At 47.5% G+C, this 18,067-nt stretch overlaps 1 protein-coding gene across 1 annotated transcript in view; it reads right to left on the bottom strand.

Moving 5' to 3' along the window:
- Positions 1–320: 320 nt before the first annotated feature.
- The window catches only part of LOC107383278 (inactive phospholipase C-like protein 2), a 67,450-nt gene continuing 49,703 nt past the window's right edge, over positions 321–18,067 (bottom strand). The window contains exons 5-12 of the mRNA XM_015955806.3: positions 10,053–10,509; positions 8,618–9,826; positions 8,264–8,513; positions 6,612–6,898; positions 5,185–5,388; positions 3,722–3,797; positions 740–849; positions 321–641 (exon numbers count right to left, since the gene is read on the bottom strand). Coding sequence (XP_015811292.1) covers positions 480–641; positions 740–849; positions 3,722–3,797; positions 5,185–5,388; positions 6,612–6,898; positions 8,264–8,513; positions 8,618–9,826; positions 10,053–10,509 — 2,755 coding nt within the window. The 3' untranslated portion in view covers positions 321–479. The remainder of the gene's footprint in view (positions 642–739; positions 850–3,721; positions 3,798–5,184; positions 5,389–6,611; positions 6,899–8,263; positions 8,514–8,617; positions 9,827–10,052; positions 10,510–18,067) is intronic.

Raw genomic sequence — 18,067 nt, 5'->3', positions numbered from 1 at the left:
GCGAAATACAAAAATATAGAATACTTTGACAGATGATCATTAAAGGGTGATTGTGTGAAGTTTGGTGCAAAACAGGCAATCTCATGGCAACTGAATCCAGAGCAGCAGTACAGGAGCAAAAGGTGTTTAATAGACGAGCAACTGCAACTAGGGGGGGGGGGGGGGGGGGGGGCAGTCACCTGAACTGGTTTCCACCGTCCTGTTTAAAGACAAACTTTTGAACGTCATCAAAAGAATTTTAGCAGTTTCAACTGACCAGACTTGTACAAATGCAGTCTCCACACACACACCTTACAAGACAAATACACAAAGAGGTCCAGAATAAACATGTGGTGTGCATTCATGACAGTAGAAACATCTGGAACCGGTCTTCAGGCCTTACATTCATCCCTGCAGCATTGCAGCTCTACCGGCGGTGTTTGGGTCTACAGAAAAGGCAGAAACCGCTGGCGTGTGATGAGTTTACCACACCGTCTCCTCTAAGCACTTGTGTTCTCGTCCTGACCTCGCCTCGTTTGTGAGCGAACTCTTCTTACTCCCTCCCCCTCTTTCGTGAGGTTTCCAGTCAGCGCCGCATCGTGGACCTGCTTCATGTTCTCCAGGACTTCAGCCTTGGCGCGTTGCAGCAGGTCGGCCTGGCCCTACGTTGGCAGGACAGAACAGTAGAGGTGTGGTTAAAACCAGAACAAGCAACTGGCTAAAAGTAGTCAACTGATCTGCTCTGATGGGAGTCACAGACCTTCAGGATGGTGATGTTCCAGCTGAAGCTCTCGAGAGCTCGACTAATCTTGGGACCTTTCAACCCTTCCTTCATCGCCTGGGTTTGCAGATTTTCATGAAACTCCATAGCTAAAATAAAAAAAGGAGCTTTTTTTAACAAATCACAAAACCACTATTTAACTAAATTAACTGGTCAACAAGACTGTTTTCATTTCTCAAATGTCTTTGGGTGGCTAAAAGGCGTAGCGTTGTGTCCTGCTCCTCTTTCTTCTGCGTGAGGACACAAGCTAAGTCAGGCATGTCCAAAGTCCAGCCTGGAAGCCAATCGCAACCCTCAGCCCCCAGTTACCTTTCAGCTATGAACTTTTTGTCTCTTCAGTAGTTGACATAGATCAAGGGTCCTCAATCTCCTGATAGCTAGCTGCATTGACCCTGCCCTTGATAAAACACAGTAGACCAACAACAGCAGCTGACATGGCACCCCAGACCATCACTGACTGTGGGTACTTGATACTGGACTTCAGGCATGTTGGTATTTCCCTCTGCCCAGTCTTCCTCCAGACTCTGGCACCTTGATTCCTGAATGACACGCAAAATTTGCTTTCATCTGAAAAAAGTACTTTGGACCACTGAGCAACAGTCCAGTGCTGCTTCTCTGTAGCCCAGGTCAGGCGCTTCTGCCGCTGTTTCTGGTTCAAATGTGGCTTGACCTGGGGAATGCGGCACCTGTAGCCCATTTCCTGCACACACCTGTACACGGTGGCTCTGGATGTTTCTACTCCAGACTCAGTCCACTACTTCTGCAGGTCCCCCAAGGTCTGGAATCTGTCCTTCTCCACAATCTTCCTCAGGGTCCGGTCACCTCTTCTCATTGTGCAGCGTTTTCTGCCACACTTTTTCCTTCCCACAGACTTCCCACTGAGGTGCCTTGATACAGCACTCTGGGAACAGCCTATTTGTTCAGAAATTTCTTTCTGTGTCTTACCCTCTTGCTTGAGGGTGTCAATGATGGCCTTCTGGACAGTAGTCAGGTCGATAGTCTTACCCATGATTGCGGTTTTGAGTAATGAGCCAGGCTGGGAGTTTTTAAAAGCCTCAGGAATCTTTTGCAGGTGTTTAGAGTTAATTAGTTGATTCAGAAGATTAGGTTAATAGCTCGTTTAGAGAACCTTTTCATGATATGCAAATTTTTTTAAGATAGGAATTTTGGGTTTTCATGAGCTGTATGCTAACATCATCAGTATTAGAAACAATAAAAGGCTTGAACTACTTCAGTTGTGTGTAATGAATCTAATATATATGAAAGTCTAATGTTTATCAGTACATTACAGACAATGAACTTTATCACAATATGCTAATTTTTAGAAAGACCTGTAGATTGACGCTTTTCTACCATTTTATGTTCAGACTGATACTAAATTACCTATTATGACAATTTGGCTCTCGTGTAGAAAAGTGTCAACACCACTGACATAAGAGATTTCTGGATTTAAGTCATCTGGATGTGGCGCACTGCTTTAACTATACCACTGTGTGACCAGTAATTCATGTTTCTACTGTGATAAATGCACAGCCAATCAATTCAATTCAATTCAAAAATACTTTATTAATCCCAGAGGGAAATTGATTAAATCAGAGGATGGGTGGGCGTGGCCAGCAACAGCTCGTTTTCTTACAGTAACATTCTGGAAGGTACTGAAAAATTACAACAATTGAAATAGCTTCATTTTAGAGAGATTTAGTGTAAAAAATGTCATGAACACGTTTTGTATCAACCGTAGAACAATTATGACGTTAAAAAGAAATCACAAGATGTCTCATTTGAATCTAGTGAATCAATATGCAAAATGTAAATTCATCCATGGCTGAAGACGCACCCTTCAAGCACTCTTCCAGCTGAGACTGGTGAGTCGAAACATTCCCAGCTCCGAATTCCTTGGGAGACGATTTTACAAACGAGAAGTCAAAAAGGATGGAAATGAGGAATAGTAAGGTCGACAGAAAATCTGGGAAGCAGATGAGGCCATCTCGCTTGAGGCTAGTTAGAATGTGTGCGTCGACTTGTTTCCATGTGTCTGGTCTCCTCAGGCTGCCCCGGGCCACTGTCTCACTGTTACCATGGAAACCCGAAAGTGGGTTAACATGGGGCAAACTTTGAGATTCTAGACGTTTAGCATACCAAGTTATGGGTCACATGCTTCTCTCTCTCTCTCTCAAGCGCGCGCGCGCACACACACACACACACACACACACACACACACACACACACACACACACACACACACACACACACACACACACACACAAATTGGGTGGAAAACTAATTTTTCACACATGACACCCCCATTTTACTAAACGTCTGCCAACATGGAGGCACAGCTGCACACACATACGTAGACCCTGCTCCACACTCACACCTACATAAATTGACTTAATAATAACCTTTACCACACAGTTGCTAGGCAACTCGAAGCCCACGTGCCAGTGTAGCGTGTCTGTGTTAGTTTCCTTTTCTCTGTGAGGCAAAACCAATAGAGAACAATATCTCACTGAGCAATTAAAGGGACACACACACATGCGCACACACACACACACTCCTGAACTGGAGGTTTCTTTATGGTTGAAGCATCAGGATACAGCACACGTTGCATCCTGACCACCGCTTAGACAAAGACAACCATTTGAGCTGTGAGCAGCTGAGATGAGAATGACGGTAAACTCGGTGTTCCACTTCCTGATGTGAATCTGATGCACCCAGAGGGGAAACAGCTGATCATCTGGGGTGAATCCAAGGTTAAGGTCAGGGCCCCGGCTAAGCAGAGGAAAATAGATAAATGGAGGGAGAGGAGAGGCTCGTTGGAGATGAAACCTTGTGAGGGAGCTGCCACAAAGGCACTGGGATTATGATGACAGCCTGGTCGATGTCCATCACAAGCAATATTAAATACTTAACACAGCATCTCATTTGCACACTAGTGCGCATGCACGCACACACACTCACCCATTGCTTGGATATGCAGGATCTTGTCATAGATTCCATCTGAAAGCTCCATCACAGCTTTGCTGGCATCGACCATCTAATACAGAGAAACAGGAAACAGACACCCTGTTAGCGCGGTACCAACACACACGTACCAAGCATCACACGGTTACAGTAAAAACACATGCACATATTTTATGGTCTGCGGTGGTGGAACACACCTATCAGCCTATAAAAACACAAGAACACATTTATTTATATAAAGGATGCATTAATATTTACGTTAAAGTGCTGAAAATGCCAGCTAGATACCCCCCCCCCCCCCCCCCCCCCCACACACACACACACACACACACGGGGTTAACATGAGAAATCCCTGTCTGATTATTCCGAACTTCCTCTCGGACCGTCTGCAGGGACTTGACCTTGATGTGGAGAAATAGAAACAGTGCAACAAACAGGGGATTAACCACAACTACATTCAGTCCAACTAGACATGCACACATGTGCGTACATGTCCCCACTTCCTGTCTCTACTCTCATGTGTCCGGGGTGATGTAAGGAATCCATTAAGCCGCACGGCATTCAAATCTATGCTAATGATATTCTGCACCACGGCCAGTTTTTTTCCAGCTCCGAGCCGCTCGGCTGGAACGGAAGTGGCTGCAGAGACACAAACAGGCCGTGTGCACGGTCCCACTCAGACCAGTCCTGCACAAAAATGCAGTCTCAGAAACAAGATGCAGAGTGGTGATAAACAGCTGCTGGTAATTTGATGCGTCACAGATTAGGCACCAAAACCTTAATCAGAACTGAATGAGGCTAGAAGGAGCCACTTACTGCTGCTCTCCGTTTCTGCTTGAAAACTCGTAACATGTGACACTTTATGAAGTTTTTCAAAAGGCCTGTTATGCCTGCTGAACCTGTCTTGAGCCACTTAGAGGAATGATGGCATGAACAGAAAAGAGATATTGACTGAGGAAGGTGATGTGGTTGACATTCAGGCTTGCGGGCTGACATTAGAGTAAAAAGTATTGAACGTTAAATAAAAGTACTGAAAGACTCGGAGCAGAGACCTGAACTAAGCAGCCATAACTTACTGGAATGCAGTCATTCATCCTGATTTCTAGACCGTCTGTAATTAACAGCCTGACGACTTTTATCCTCGTCTGTTCCTTTTGTCGTTTTCTATGGGGCAGTTGGGTTTATTTTTAGAAATCATTACATAAATTAAGTTTGTTAAATAACTTTTGCTGTGGTCAATAAGAGTGTGTGGTGAATTGGGATGGAAACACAATGTGGCTTTGGGCCAAGACGGTGATGGGTTTACGAGATCAGAACAAACGATTGTATCCTGCAGAGCGGCGAGAGCTCGCTTTGTGCTTCGGATGTTTAGGTTGGTGACAGGGGTTTCTGTGATGTTGGGTCACACTTTTAGTTGCTTTAACTGATTTCTGAAAAAGGATAAAGTGTCCTTTTCTTACCGTTTCATAAGTAGCAACGACTCGACGAAGAACATCCGGCAGGAGACCCTGGGGCTCCAGGATGGGGTAGCTGTCCTTCAGGTTAAACAGCAATAAAGATGTCCCCTCTGGGCCCGACACACTGGAGCTCAGAGCAAGCACGCACTGCATGAGGTTAGCCACAGCTGACACCCCACACAGCTCCTTGAACACCGCCACTGAGTTCTATTAAATCGTATAAAAAAAGATGATGAGCAACCTCTGCAGGTTCGAAAATCTGCACCTCCTTAACTGTTCTCTGGCTGCATATAAACACAGAAATAGAGATAAAAAATGTCACATCCAAATTCACGCAGAGAAATGTGACATGGAATATTTGGTTTTCTGCATCTCTCTCTCTCTCTCTCTCTCTCTCTCTCTCACACACACACACACACACACATGGTCACTGACTGGCCATTGACCAGCAGAGACAACATTAGTCCAGTAGGTGTTGCTGGTGTCAGAATGCTAACATCACAAACGTTTCAGAAGTTAAAAGGCTAAAGTAGTTCAACACTTTTGCAGTGGTCTCTAATATAAATGAATACCTCTGTGAGAACACATCTGTTTCACAAACTGGAAGTGAGTCTGAGGAGTGGGGAACAGAGAACGACAGCATTTGGAGTCTTATTTTCTGACTGAATAGCAGCAACTCGACTCCAACACTGACTGTTTACTCGGCAACGTTGTTTTGTTTCCACCAATAACACAAGCCTGAAGGAGTGCTGCTGCGTGGTGAAGTTGCTAATGCTAATGGTTAGCTTACCAGGCGAGACGTTCTCTGTGGTTTCCTGAACACTAAACCAACAACCTTCCCTGTCGCGAGCCAAGATGGAGGACTCCATGAATGCTAATTTGACATTATAAAGTGCATCTGGCTGACTTTCCTAGTCCACATTGCCCGTCTACTTCCCGTCTGCGGCTAATGCAGAAAATAGAGGTGGAAGACTAATTTCACATTTAGCCTGCATGTGAAACTCAGAGTGATCAATGATGTTTCAAAAATAACAAGAAAAAGCTTTTTTTCAGTGAACTTGGTCTTTAAGTTTAAACTCTTAACGATTCCACCCTTACAGTTTATTTAACTTTTGTTTCTTTTATTTGGTTTTACATTTTTTACCATTTTTAAAACATTTTTTGGTTTAGGCTCTAAATCAAGACAGAATGTGCACAAGTGGTTACAATGGGTTAAAATGTTCCACATCTCATTGGAATCAAGTTGGACAAGTCCTCAAAAGTCTACTGTAATATTTTCCTATCTTCATTGTCGTTGCACGGTCGTTGGTTTGATAAGATCTGCCCACAGACACACAAGCACAGGGAGTGCACCTTTCAAAGTTTTCTGTTCTCCGAGTCTCATTTTTAAATTCATATGTAAAATAATTAAATATCCAAGTCTTTCTCACCTGCATGTTGCCCCTGAGGTCGGTGGCTTCTCGCAGAAACGGAGTGGCCATCTTGAAAACCTCATCGACTGCCCGAACTCCAAGGTTCCTCAGAGCCGTGTACTCCCTCCCCCTCCGAGCCTTCCGTACCGAGAGACCTCTTTTGTGAGGTTTCCCACCTCCCCGTCGATTTGTGAGGGCCACATGGACAAACAGCTTGGCGTGTGGTAGATCTTCCCCTGTGAGACACTGGAGGGGTACGTGCCGGTAACCTGGTTGGAGGCACTCCAGGGGAATGGTATACTGACCTAAAAGGGTAGAGCAATATTTTTAGTTTCCGTCGGTTGAGACCCTCCATGACCCCAACACCTCAACAAGCTTTCCCTCTTGTACCTTCAGATGTAAGAGCAAATGTTATCTGAACAATTGAGGAAAAATACCAAGCTGTCTACATACTCTTTGGATATTTGATACTCCATCCGTCCATTTTCAGCTTCTTATCCAGAGTTGGGTCGCGGGGGCAGCAGCCTTAAGCTTGGTTTATGCTTGACGCATTCACTTTCCGCGTGGTGATGCGGCTCGCGGCTGGAACGCGCTTCACAACTCGCAGCGTTTATGGTTTGTGCGGCTTGTCTCTGCGGTGAGCCAATATTCTCCCAAACTGTAGGCGGCAGCATGGAGCTCTACGGCATGCATCCAACACTACACCATAGTAGAAGTAGAAATTACTGTTTACAACATGGCATTTCAGCATTTTTAACAGCGTCCTCGTCTTTTCCGACAGTGCGAGCTATTTCTCTCCAAGAATTATTAACAACATGTTGATCACGGTGATCTCTGAGAGCTGAATCATACAAATGTCTGTATTTACGAACCTCTGCCATACTAGTTCTTGCCGGTCCGCCATGTTTTTCCGCGTCCGTCCGTCCGCATGGTTAGAAATTTTCCGAGGTGCGCGTTGCGGAAATTTTGAGCCATGCGGAGACGCGGTGGAGGGGCGTGGTTGTTAAAATGACGCAATTTCGCCGCGCTGAGCCGTGCGGACCTCGCGGACGCGTCAAGCATAAACCAACCTTAAGCCAAGACGCCCACACTTCCCTCTCCCCAGCTACTTGGGCCAGCTCCTCCGGGGGAATCCCAAGGAGTTCCCTGGCCAGCCGAGAGACATAGTCCCTCCACCGTGTCCTGGGTCTTCCCTTGGGTCTCCTCCCAGTTGGACATGCCCAGAAAACCTCACCAGGGAGGCTTCCAGGAGGCCTCCAGAACAGATGCCTGAGCCACTTCAACTGGCTCCTCTCGATTTGGAGGAGCAGCGGGTCTACTCCGAGCCCCTCCCGGATGACCGAGCTTCTCACCCTATCTCTAAGATAGAGCCCAGCCACCCTGCAGAGAAAACTCATTTCGGCCGCTTGTATCCACGATCTCGTTCTTTCGGTCACTACCCAAAGCTTGTGACCATCGGTGAGGGTAGGTGAGGGTAGGAACGTAGATCGACCGGTAAATCGGCTTACCTCGACAGACCGGTACAACGCCCGCATCACTGCAGACGCAGCACCAACCCGCCTGTCAATCTCACGCTCCATCTTTCCCTCACTCGTAAACAAGACCCCGAGATACTTAAACTCCTCCACCTGAGGGAGGACCTCGTCCCTCACCTCATATTTGATACTAACCAATGAATTCATCCCCGATAAAGTCATCATCCAGAACCACGAACCGGACCATAGCGAGCTCGGGCAAGTTGATCTGGAACTCAAAGCTCTCGTCAAAGATGGGGTTGTCTCCGTTCTGAGTCACAGTCCTGGTGCGACGCTCAGTGCAGTCAGCTGGGATACCGTGAATTTCCACGTACACGTATGGGTCCACCACATTCCCTTTGGCCCCAGAGCCTTTGGGCTTTGGCAGATTCTGGCCACTGATCACCTGAGGAAGGATTACAGAAGCGTGTTATAATGAGAACTTCCTGTTCAGTAGATCTAGTTTTGATCGTTCTGATCTCACCCAGGTAACTAGTAACTAGTGTCTACCTTCACATGGAGTAGCTGTGGAGACACACCAGGGACGGAGCCTTTGGTGTCAGCACTGAAATAAGACACCTCCTGCCGCATGATGGCTGGACGCAAGACATAACCGCAGTTTCCGTTCTGCCTGAACCAGGCTGTGTTCAGGTCCATCATCAGTCCTGCCGTCTGAAAATTCATCGACACAATCTGGCAACCGCACTTCCACAAGTCCTGGGGGTTCATATTGCTTGAGTCGATTCGCATGGGGTTAGGGTAAACCCGTGATAGGAAACGCTTGTTGTGGTTGACATAGTCACCGGGGCTTTCGCTAGCAAGACCTAAAGCCACAGACTCATGGAAGGAGCACATTTCCCACGGGTTCTGGGATTTAGAGGATGTTTGAAAGTCTATGAAGCAAACAGAATGGCACAGAGTGACTAAATCAGAAAGTCCCCTGAACAGCAGGAAGGGTTTGCAGGCGAGATGCGAAGGACTGGACTGAGCCGTGAAAGAAACACCTTTCTGCACGGCATCCTTCTCAATTCCTCCACTGCTGCTCTTTACTGCTTTCATCTTCTGACACATTTCTGCTCCTTCATCTTCTTCACTCACCTCCCCACCTTCCCCATCGGTGCTTGGCCCGAGACTTTTTCCCTTAAGCAGAATTCGATGTTTCAGGTCATGTGGTGAAGGTAGGTATGTGGCTCCTTCTTCTGGTGGATTCCTGTACAGCCACTCCCCCAGTATCCTGGTCAGAAGTTGCACGAGAACTTTCTGCTGTTGAAGTGAACAGTGGTTTTCAAGACACACAATTACCGGATATTCTGAAGCCACGAATGCAAACCTTCCTATTGCCTCTAAAACGGAACGCAGGGCCAGTGGTGGGGAGAGGGTGCGTCCCGTGCACACTATAGGTTCCTCATCGGCACCGTCCCACACGTCCACCTCCACACATCGACAGCCCATCTTGAGAGCGCGGATGTAGCCAGAAACATCCGAGGGACCTCGAAATTGGTCCTCAATGAGGTAGGTGTTGTGGGAGGAGTTGATGTAGTAGTGAGACAGAGGCTGAGACATGTCCTGGCAAACACGATCGTGTTCCCTGTCAAACAGGTGGCACTCCCCTGAAGTGAGGTAGCTGGTGAAGCCGTCTAAAGACAGGTGGCCTTGCTGCCGTCCCTCCTCTGATGGCTCGTGTGTCTGGATGAATTTCAGGCTGGTTTCCTCACTCACCTGGAGAACAAATCAGAAGAAGACTTATTAGTAATTACACGCATTAACATACTCTCCACCAGGAAAACCAAAGTCTAAAATGCCGGAAAGTTTTCTGAAAGCACATATATGAAGCAAGACTGAATCCATTTCTGGATGCTAATAAAAGTTCAAATCTGCAAATATATCCACAATGACCTTTTTACAGAGACTACACAAAACTACATGTGATTATTTTGTTACCCACTTGAGCCATGCCCTGCTCAGCCTCCAGGAACCTCATCAGGTCTTTGGCATCCAGGTACTCCTTGTTGCTAGAGAACTGCACCAACAGAAAGTAGATCTCTGGGCGGGTGCAAAAGTCGTGGAAGACCTCAGTGAACTCCTTCTTGGAGATTCGCTCCTTTCTTTCGGTTTTCTTTTTGTTGGGGCTGCAGTCTTTAACCCCAGAAGCATTTTCCAGCGTCAGCTCGCTCATCTTCTCCCTGACCCGTTGAAGCTCTTTAAACCTGCGCTCCACCTTGTCGGTGCTGACGCCTGGATTCACACCTCGTATTAGTTTAACAGCTGAGTGCAGGGGAATCCCTTCCTCAGGATCAAACCGAGCAGCAGAGGAGAACAACTGCTCCAGCCAGCGAAGACGAAGACTGTCCTGACTATTGGCAAGCATGTCCAAGGCGTGTTTTCCATACTGCAGGAGATATCTAAAAGCAGGTAAAAGAAGGATGGACATCAGAAAGCTGAAGATCAAATTAAAAGACCAAGCAATGTTTTTTTTAACAGTGGGAAAAAAAGCTTTTGTGCCCATATTTCAGGAACCACGCGGAAAAAACTGAAAAGGCTAAAAAGCCTACATTTTAGACATTTAATCGTGTTTTTAGTGTAAGAAAAATGATGTCTTCTCTAGAAAAATATTACTTAAAATAAGGCGTACATTCTTGAATATGACCCAAATTTTCTTGTTTCGAGTTAAAAAATCTGCCGATGGGATGAGCACAAGTTGCTTGGCTAGAATTCCTAAAACCAGCTAATAAATCTAAAATTTGATTATTTAGGTAATTTGAAGGTTTAATATGGAAGAGGAACACCAAAGCAACATCTAGTGTGTCGAGGTTGTAGTTACAACAAAATAACACGTTTTCTAGCCGAAGGACCAGGTTTGCTGCAGTTACGTGAAATTTGTATTTGGGTCCATCTACTGTAGGCTTCACCTAAACTTGCTCTGGTTTTAGATTTTGTCATCGCCCCTCTTCTCCTTGAACCGTCACCTTATCGTGGTGGAGGAGTTTGAGTGCCCTAATGATCCTAGGAGCTATGTTGCCTGGGGCACTTAGTGCCCCTGGTAGGGTCTCCCATGACAAATTGGTCTTAGGTGAAGGGTGAGACAAAGAACGGTTCGAAGGATCTTTCATGGCGGTGAAAACGAAGAGTCGGAGTACCCGGCCCGGAGGGTTACCGGGGTCCCACCCTGGAGCCAGGCCTGGGGTTGGGGCCCGTGAGCGAGCGCCTGGTGGCCGGGCTTTCGCCCATGGGGCCCGGCCGGGCCCAGCCCGAACCGGATACATGGGCTCGTCCAACTGTGGACCCACCACCCGCAGGAGGAACATGAAGGGTCCGGTGCAATGTGAATCGGGTGGCAGACCAAGGCGGGAGCCTTGGCGGTCCAATCCCCGGACAAGGAAACTAGTTTTTGGGACATGGAACGTCACCTCGCTGGCGGGGAAGGAGCCGGAGCTTGTGGCAGAGGTTGAGCGGTACCGGCTAGATATAGTCGGACTCACCTCGACACATTGCATTGGCTCTGGAACCCGAGACCTGGAGAGGGGTTGGACACTCTACTTTGCTGGAGTTGCTCCGGGTGAGAGGCGGAGGGCTGGGGTTGGCTTTTTGTTAGCCCCGAGACTCTCTGCCTGTGTGTTGGGGTTTACCCCGGGGGACAAGAGGGTAGCTTCCTTGCGCCTTCGGGTCGGGGAACGGGTCCTGACTGTTGTTTGTGCGTATGGGCCAAATATCAGTTCAGAGTACCCACCCTTTTTGGAGTCCCTGGGACGAGTGCTAGATAGTGCTCCATCAGGGGACTCCATTGTCCTGCTGGGGGACTTCAATGCTCACGTGGGCAATGACAGCTTGACCTGGAGGGGTGTGATTGGGAGGAACGGCCCACCTGATCAGAACTCGAGCGGTGTTTTGTTATTGGACTTCTGTGCAAGCCGCAGTTTGGCCATAACGAACACCATGTTCGAACATAAGGATGCCCACCGGTACACTTGGTACCAGGGCAGCCTAGGTCACAGGTCGATGATAGATTTTGTAGTCGTATCATCTGACCTGCGACCGTATGTTTTGGACACCCGAGTGAAGAGAGGGGCGGAGCTGTCAACTGATCACCACCTGGTGGTGAGTTGGATCAGATGGCAAGGGAACATGCCGCGTAGACCTGGCAGACCCAAACGCATAGTGAGGGTCTGCTGGGAACGCCTGGCAGAAGAACCTGTCAAGACGGTCTTCAACTCCCACCTCCGGCAGAGCTTTGACCACGTCCCGAGAGCAGTGGGGGACATTGAGTCCGAGTGGGCCTTGTTCCACTCTGCGATTGTCGAGGCGGCTGTTGCTAGCTGTGGTCGTAAGGTGGCCGGTGCCAGTCGTGGTGGCAACCCCCGTACCCGCTGGTGGACACCAGAGGTTCGGGGAGCCGTCAGGCTGAAGAAGGAGGCCTACAGGGCGTGGCTGGTCTGTGGGTCTCCGGAGGCAGCAGACAGGTACCGGATAGCCAAGCGGGGTGCAGCAGTGGCAGTTGCCGAGGCAAAATCTCGGGCGTGGGAGGAGTTTGGTGAGGCCATGGAGAAAGACTATCGATCGGCTCCAAAGAGGTTCTGGCAAACTGTCCGGCGCCTCAGGAGAGGAAGGCAGCAACTCGCTCACACTGTTTACAGTGGGGATGGGGAGCTGCTGACGTCAACTGAGGCTATAGTCGGACGGTGGAAGGAATACTTTGAGGAGCTCCTCAATCCCACCAATGCGCATTCCGAGGAGGAACCAGAGCTGGGAGGCCTGGGGATGGACTGTCCGATCTCGGGGGCAGAAGTTGCTGAGGTAGTCAAACAACTACACAGCGGCGGAGCCCCGGGGGCGGATGAGGTTCGTCCTGGGTATCTCAAGGCTATGGATGTTGTAGGGCTGTCATGGTTGACACGTCTCTACAACATTGCGTGGTCATCGGGGGCAGTTCCTAGGGAGTGGCAGACCGGGGTGGTGGTCCCCATCTTTAAGAAGGGTGACCTGAGGGTGTGTTCCAACTATAGGGGGATCACACTCCTCAGCCTCCCTGGAAAGGTCTACTCCAAGGTACTGGAGAGGAGGGTCCGATCGATAGTTGAATCTCAGATAGAGGAGGAGCAATGTGGTTTTCGTCCTGGCCGTGGAACTGTGGACCAGCTCTATACCCTTGCAAGGGTGATGGAGGGGGCATGGGAGTTTGCCCAACCAATCCACATGTGCTTTGTGGATTTGGAGAAGGCTTATGACCGTGTCCCCAGGGGCACCCTGTGGGGGACGCTCCAGGAGTATGGGGTGGGTGGCTTTCTGTTAAGGGCCATTCAGTCCCTTTACCAGAGGAGCGTGAGTTTGGTCCGCATAGCCGGTAGTAAGTCGGACCTGTTCCCAGTGAGGGTTGGACTCCGCCAGGGCTGCCCTTTGTCACCGGTTCTGTTCATCACATTTATGGACAGAATTTCTAGACGCAGCCGTGGTGTGGAGTGTGTCGAGTTTGGTGGCAGGAGAATCTCGTCTCTGCTTTTTGCGGATGATGTGGTCCTCCTAGCTTCATCCAGCTCTGACCTTCAGCTCTTGCTGGGTAGGTTCGCGGCCGAATGTGAAGCGGCTGGGATGAGGATCAGCACCTCCAAATCTGAGACCATGGTTCTCGACCGGAAAAGGGTGGCTTGCCACCTCCGGGTCGGGGGAGAGGTCCTACCTCAAGTGGAGGAGTTTAAGTATCTCGGGGTCTTGTTCACGAGTGAGGGTAGGAGGGATCGGGAGATCGACAGGCGGATTGGTTCGGCGTCTGCAGTGATGCGGACGCTGAGCCGATCTGTCGTGGGGAAGAGGGAGCTGAGCCAGAAAGCCAGGCTCTCGATTTACCGGTCGATCTACGTCCCAATCCTCACCTATGGTCATGAGCTTTGGGTAATGACCGAAAGAACGAGATCGCGGATACAAGCGGCCGAAATGAGTTTCCTCCGTAGGGTGGCCGGGCTCAGCCTTAGAGATAGGGTGAGGAGCTCGGACATTCGGGAGGGACTCGGAGTAGAACCGCTGCTCCTCCGGATCGAAAGGAGCCAGTTGAGGTGGTTTGGGCATCTGGTCAGGATGCCTCCTGGACGCCTCCCTGGGGAGGTGTTTCGGGCATGTCCTGCCGGCAGAAGGCCCCCGGGTCGACCCAGGACACGTTGGAGAAGTTACATCTCCAATCTGGTCCGGGAACGCCTTGGGGTCCTGCCGGAGGAGCTGGTGGACAAGGCCGGGGAGAGGACGGCCTGGAGCTCCCTAGTTGGGATGCTGCCCCCGCGACCCGGACCCGGATAAGCGGAGGAAGACGAGACGAGACGAGACGAGGCCCCTCTTCTAAGAAGGATAACCACATCTTCTTAACTCAGAAGCAGCTGCTTGACTTGCCAAGCCCACTATTTTCAAATCAAATCAAATCAACTTTATTTATATAGCACTTTTCATACAAAAAAAATGCAACTCAAAGTGCTTTACAGATTAAAATGGCCCCATAGAACCCATATTCCCATCCCAGCCCCCCTCCCCAAGTATAAAACAATTGACAATTACAGTTCCCCTCCTGCACCCAACTTCCAAAGTGGACATACAATCACCCGCACACTTGTCCATGCACACACACATGCACACACACACACACACACACACACACACACACACACACACACACACACACACACACGTGAACAACAGAGGAAACAATAGGCTGAGTTCAGATGGGTCAGGTAATGAACGACACATCATCAGCGGAGCCATCTGCCCTGACAGCAGCAGATCCACAGCAGCAGCCAAGACACCGGCCCATGACGCCCAGTGGGGGAGGGCATAAACCCCCACCACTGCCCGGGCACTACCCGAGGAGCGCCGACCACCGGCCCCAAGGCAGAGGGCTCCGCAGAGGAAATGTGGTGCCGCAATGGTGCCCTCTACTGTCTGGCAGATGTAAACACAAACCCAGTGTTGTGGCCGTCAAAATAATTATTTCATATTTTTTATTTAAAATATAGCTTTTAAAGGAAATAATGTCACTTCATTCTGCACACTTCTAAACGCCCAATGGAAGTACTATTTAAAGATATAACTTTCCATGCAATTTTCCCATATTCAACCTTTAAAGCCACTGATAAAATTTCTAAAAACAAAGCTTTCAGGTTTTGCTGTGTAGAAGTGAGCCAGATGAGAGATGAGCAGCAATCGGCAGGATTTGGATATCCGGACATCTCTCCTCTGGTTGGCTAACAGCAACACGACTCTACCACTGACTCCATTTGCTCTGCAACGTTGATGTTTTATCTCCACAAATAACACAAGCCTGAAGGAGTTCTGCTGTGTGGTGGAGTTGCTAATGCCAATGATTAGCTTCTACTAGCGGAGACTGCTCTGCTCTCTCCTGGACAGCCTTTCCTGTCGTGAGCCATGAATGCGAATTTTACAATGTGATGTGGAGTTGTCAGACTTTCTAAACCAGTGTTTTGCCGTCTATAAGGAGTCTAAGTCACTTCCGCACCACGGGTCCCTGGAAGAACGAAAAAATTAATGCAAGTCAACGGGGCTAAAAACGTTATTTTCTTATTCCGCTTGTTATGTGCCATGGATTTCACATATGATGTCCGTGAATTTTAAAGACACATTTTGACACCAAGAACGCACTTATTTTTGAACAGGGGCAAACGATATTTTAGGTTTTGTGTGAAAATAAGTCCAGGACTACAAATGCGCTTCACGAAAGTGACATCATCGAACCAGACACGGAGAAAACTGAGGGAAAATGGCTGTAAGTTCAGCAAACTTCCGACAGGAAGAAAGAACCACCATAAATCTGGCCATGTGGTAAGCAGCAGCTACGCTAGGGGAGAGGAGATTATGTGGTGCCGATTTCTAGTTTGTAGTCATGCTAATTACAAACTTTTACAAGCTAATAAATCTCAAAGTATGTGACTGATGTGGTCGAAGCACCCATCATTACTTTTCATTTAAATTGCAGTATAGGGCTGCAACAAACGATTATTTGGATAATCGATTAATCGGATGGGGTCTCGACACGATTAATCGATTAATCGGATTACATGGGGAAATTTTTAAAAACTGCTAGGGAAATGTTATTTCTCTCCTTCCTTCACTTTATTTAACACAACATTATTAGAAAACAGTTCAATAGCAGAAAAACAACATGCCATCACCTAAATTGTCTTATAAGGTGTATAGACAGAGACCCTAAGCTACATCTATCTGTGACCTAAAATGCTTGGTCCAAGTTAAACAGCTTAAGGGCAATTCTCATCTGTTTTGTTTGATCTCATCTGTTGACATTTATTTTAAATGTAATTAAACATAGGCTGTGAATTAATCAAAATTGATCACTATTTCCAAAAATGACTGAAAAAATACCAAATAAAACAAAAGTAAATGAATGCCATCCTCCTTGCGATGATGCCCTGGGCAACTGCCATAAAGTCACATCAAGAAATGCTGCTGATCATTCCAATGATCCCAAATAGACTCACATTAGGCCACATGAAAGCAACTGAACCCAAAAATATATTAACCAGTATATAACTGCACTCTCACACAACACGCCTGCAGCAACAGTTAGGACTCCTCCCTCCCTTTGAAAAGCGTTTTTGCTTCTGAGGACATTGTGGCTGTAAAGCCACATGCTAGTAGTCTGGCCCCGGTGTGATCAACCAGTTTCTGCGGAAATGTGACGGCGGAACCAGGGCCAGATTAACACTTTGTTGTACCCTGGGCAACAATATTCAAGGGCTCCATCATCACGACCCAAGGATCACCATAATGTGGTCACATACAGAATATTTTACTGTAATATGCAGTAAATATACTCAATACTTGAATGCCTGACAACACGTAACCCGCCCAGAGTAACCTTTGACCCACCTCGTGTGGACTGACCAATGAGGAGGGGGTCTTAACTCATACTCTTAACTCTTAACTCTCTTCATTGGTCAGTCTGCATGAGACTGACTCTCAACTGACGTTCAGTCGTAGGCAGCGAAGCGTCTCTGTGCAGTGCAAAAGCCCGGGTGGACAGTTTGTTTAATGTAGGGTGATCATATTTCCATTTCCAAACAAGAGGACAGGTGATCTGTGCCTATGACGTCACACTATGGCAACGCCACACAAACCATGTTGGGACCCATTTTTTGTAAGAACTAAATTAATATCAGATTCTGCCAATAAAAGGGCTCTAAAACAACTCATATGTAAATATTTTGCATATTTAATGCAAAATCTAATTTTTCTGCTTTAGTGCTGCAACAAGGTTTTATTAATAATAAATTATTATACCTTTTGTTTTACTACAGCATCGGTAAGCTTCCTGTGCACAGATTATTAAGGATGCTTGTTTCAGCTGTGAGATTAGACGATAGGATCAATGAAAAAATAAGTTGTCACACACTCCATGGAAACTTTCAGAGAATCCACAAATAGTGGCTTTCAAATGGTTTTGTTACTTTTTGCAAGTTTAGAAAAGAAGCAGATGAGACAGCATGTCTGATAATTTAGTTTTTCATCTGATAATATTAGAACATGTCAGTAATGTCTGAGGGGCTTTTATAAACACCATATAACTAACACTACTGGAGAGGGTATGGATTACACAGAGGCTTCTGGGGAGCCCAGTTATTTGGGGGGGGGGGGCATTTTGCCTTGGCCCCCAAAATGTCTTGAAACGGCCCTGGGTGTGTGACTGAGTTTTGAAGGTGATCTGAATTGTATCAGATGTATAAATATGACATGTGTAGAACTTATTGTTTTTTACTGGTAAAAACGTGTAGTGGAGATAAATCTACCTACATTTTACTTTTCAACACTTTGTTTTGTTTTCTTGTTTTTATTTAACTATTTTCCTGTCCTGTATGTCTCTCATCTTCCTGCATCTCCTCATAATTCTCCAGAAAATCTGTTGCCTGGATTCTTACCTTTTCACCTCATCAGTTACTTTTGAGCAGATCAAAG

The sequence above is a fragment of the Nothobranchius furzeri genome, chromosome 11 (assembly GCF_043380555.1).
Source record: "Nothobranchius furzeri strain GRZ-AD chromosome 11, NfurGRZ-RIMD1, whole genome shotgun sequence".
NCBI lineage: Eukaryota > Metazoa > Chordata > Actinopteri > Cyprinodontiformes > Nothobranchiidae > Nothobranchius > Nothobranchius furzeri.
This window is presented reverse-complemented; position numbering and strand designations above follow the sequence as displayed.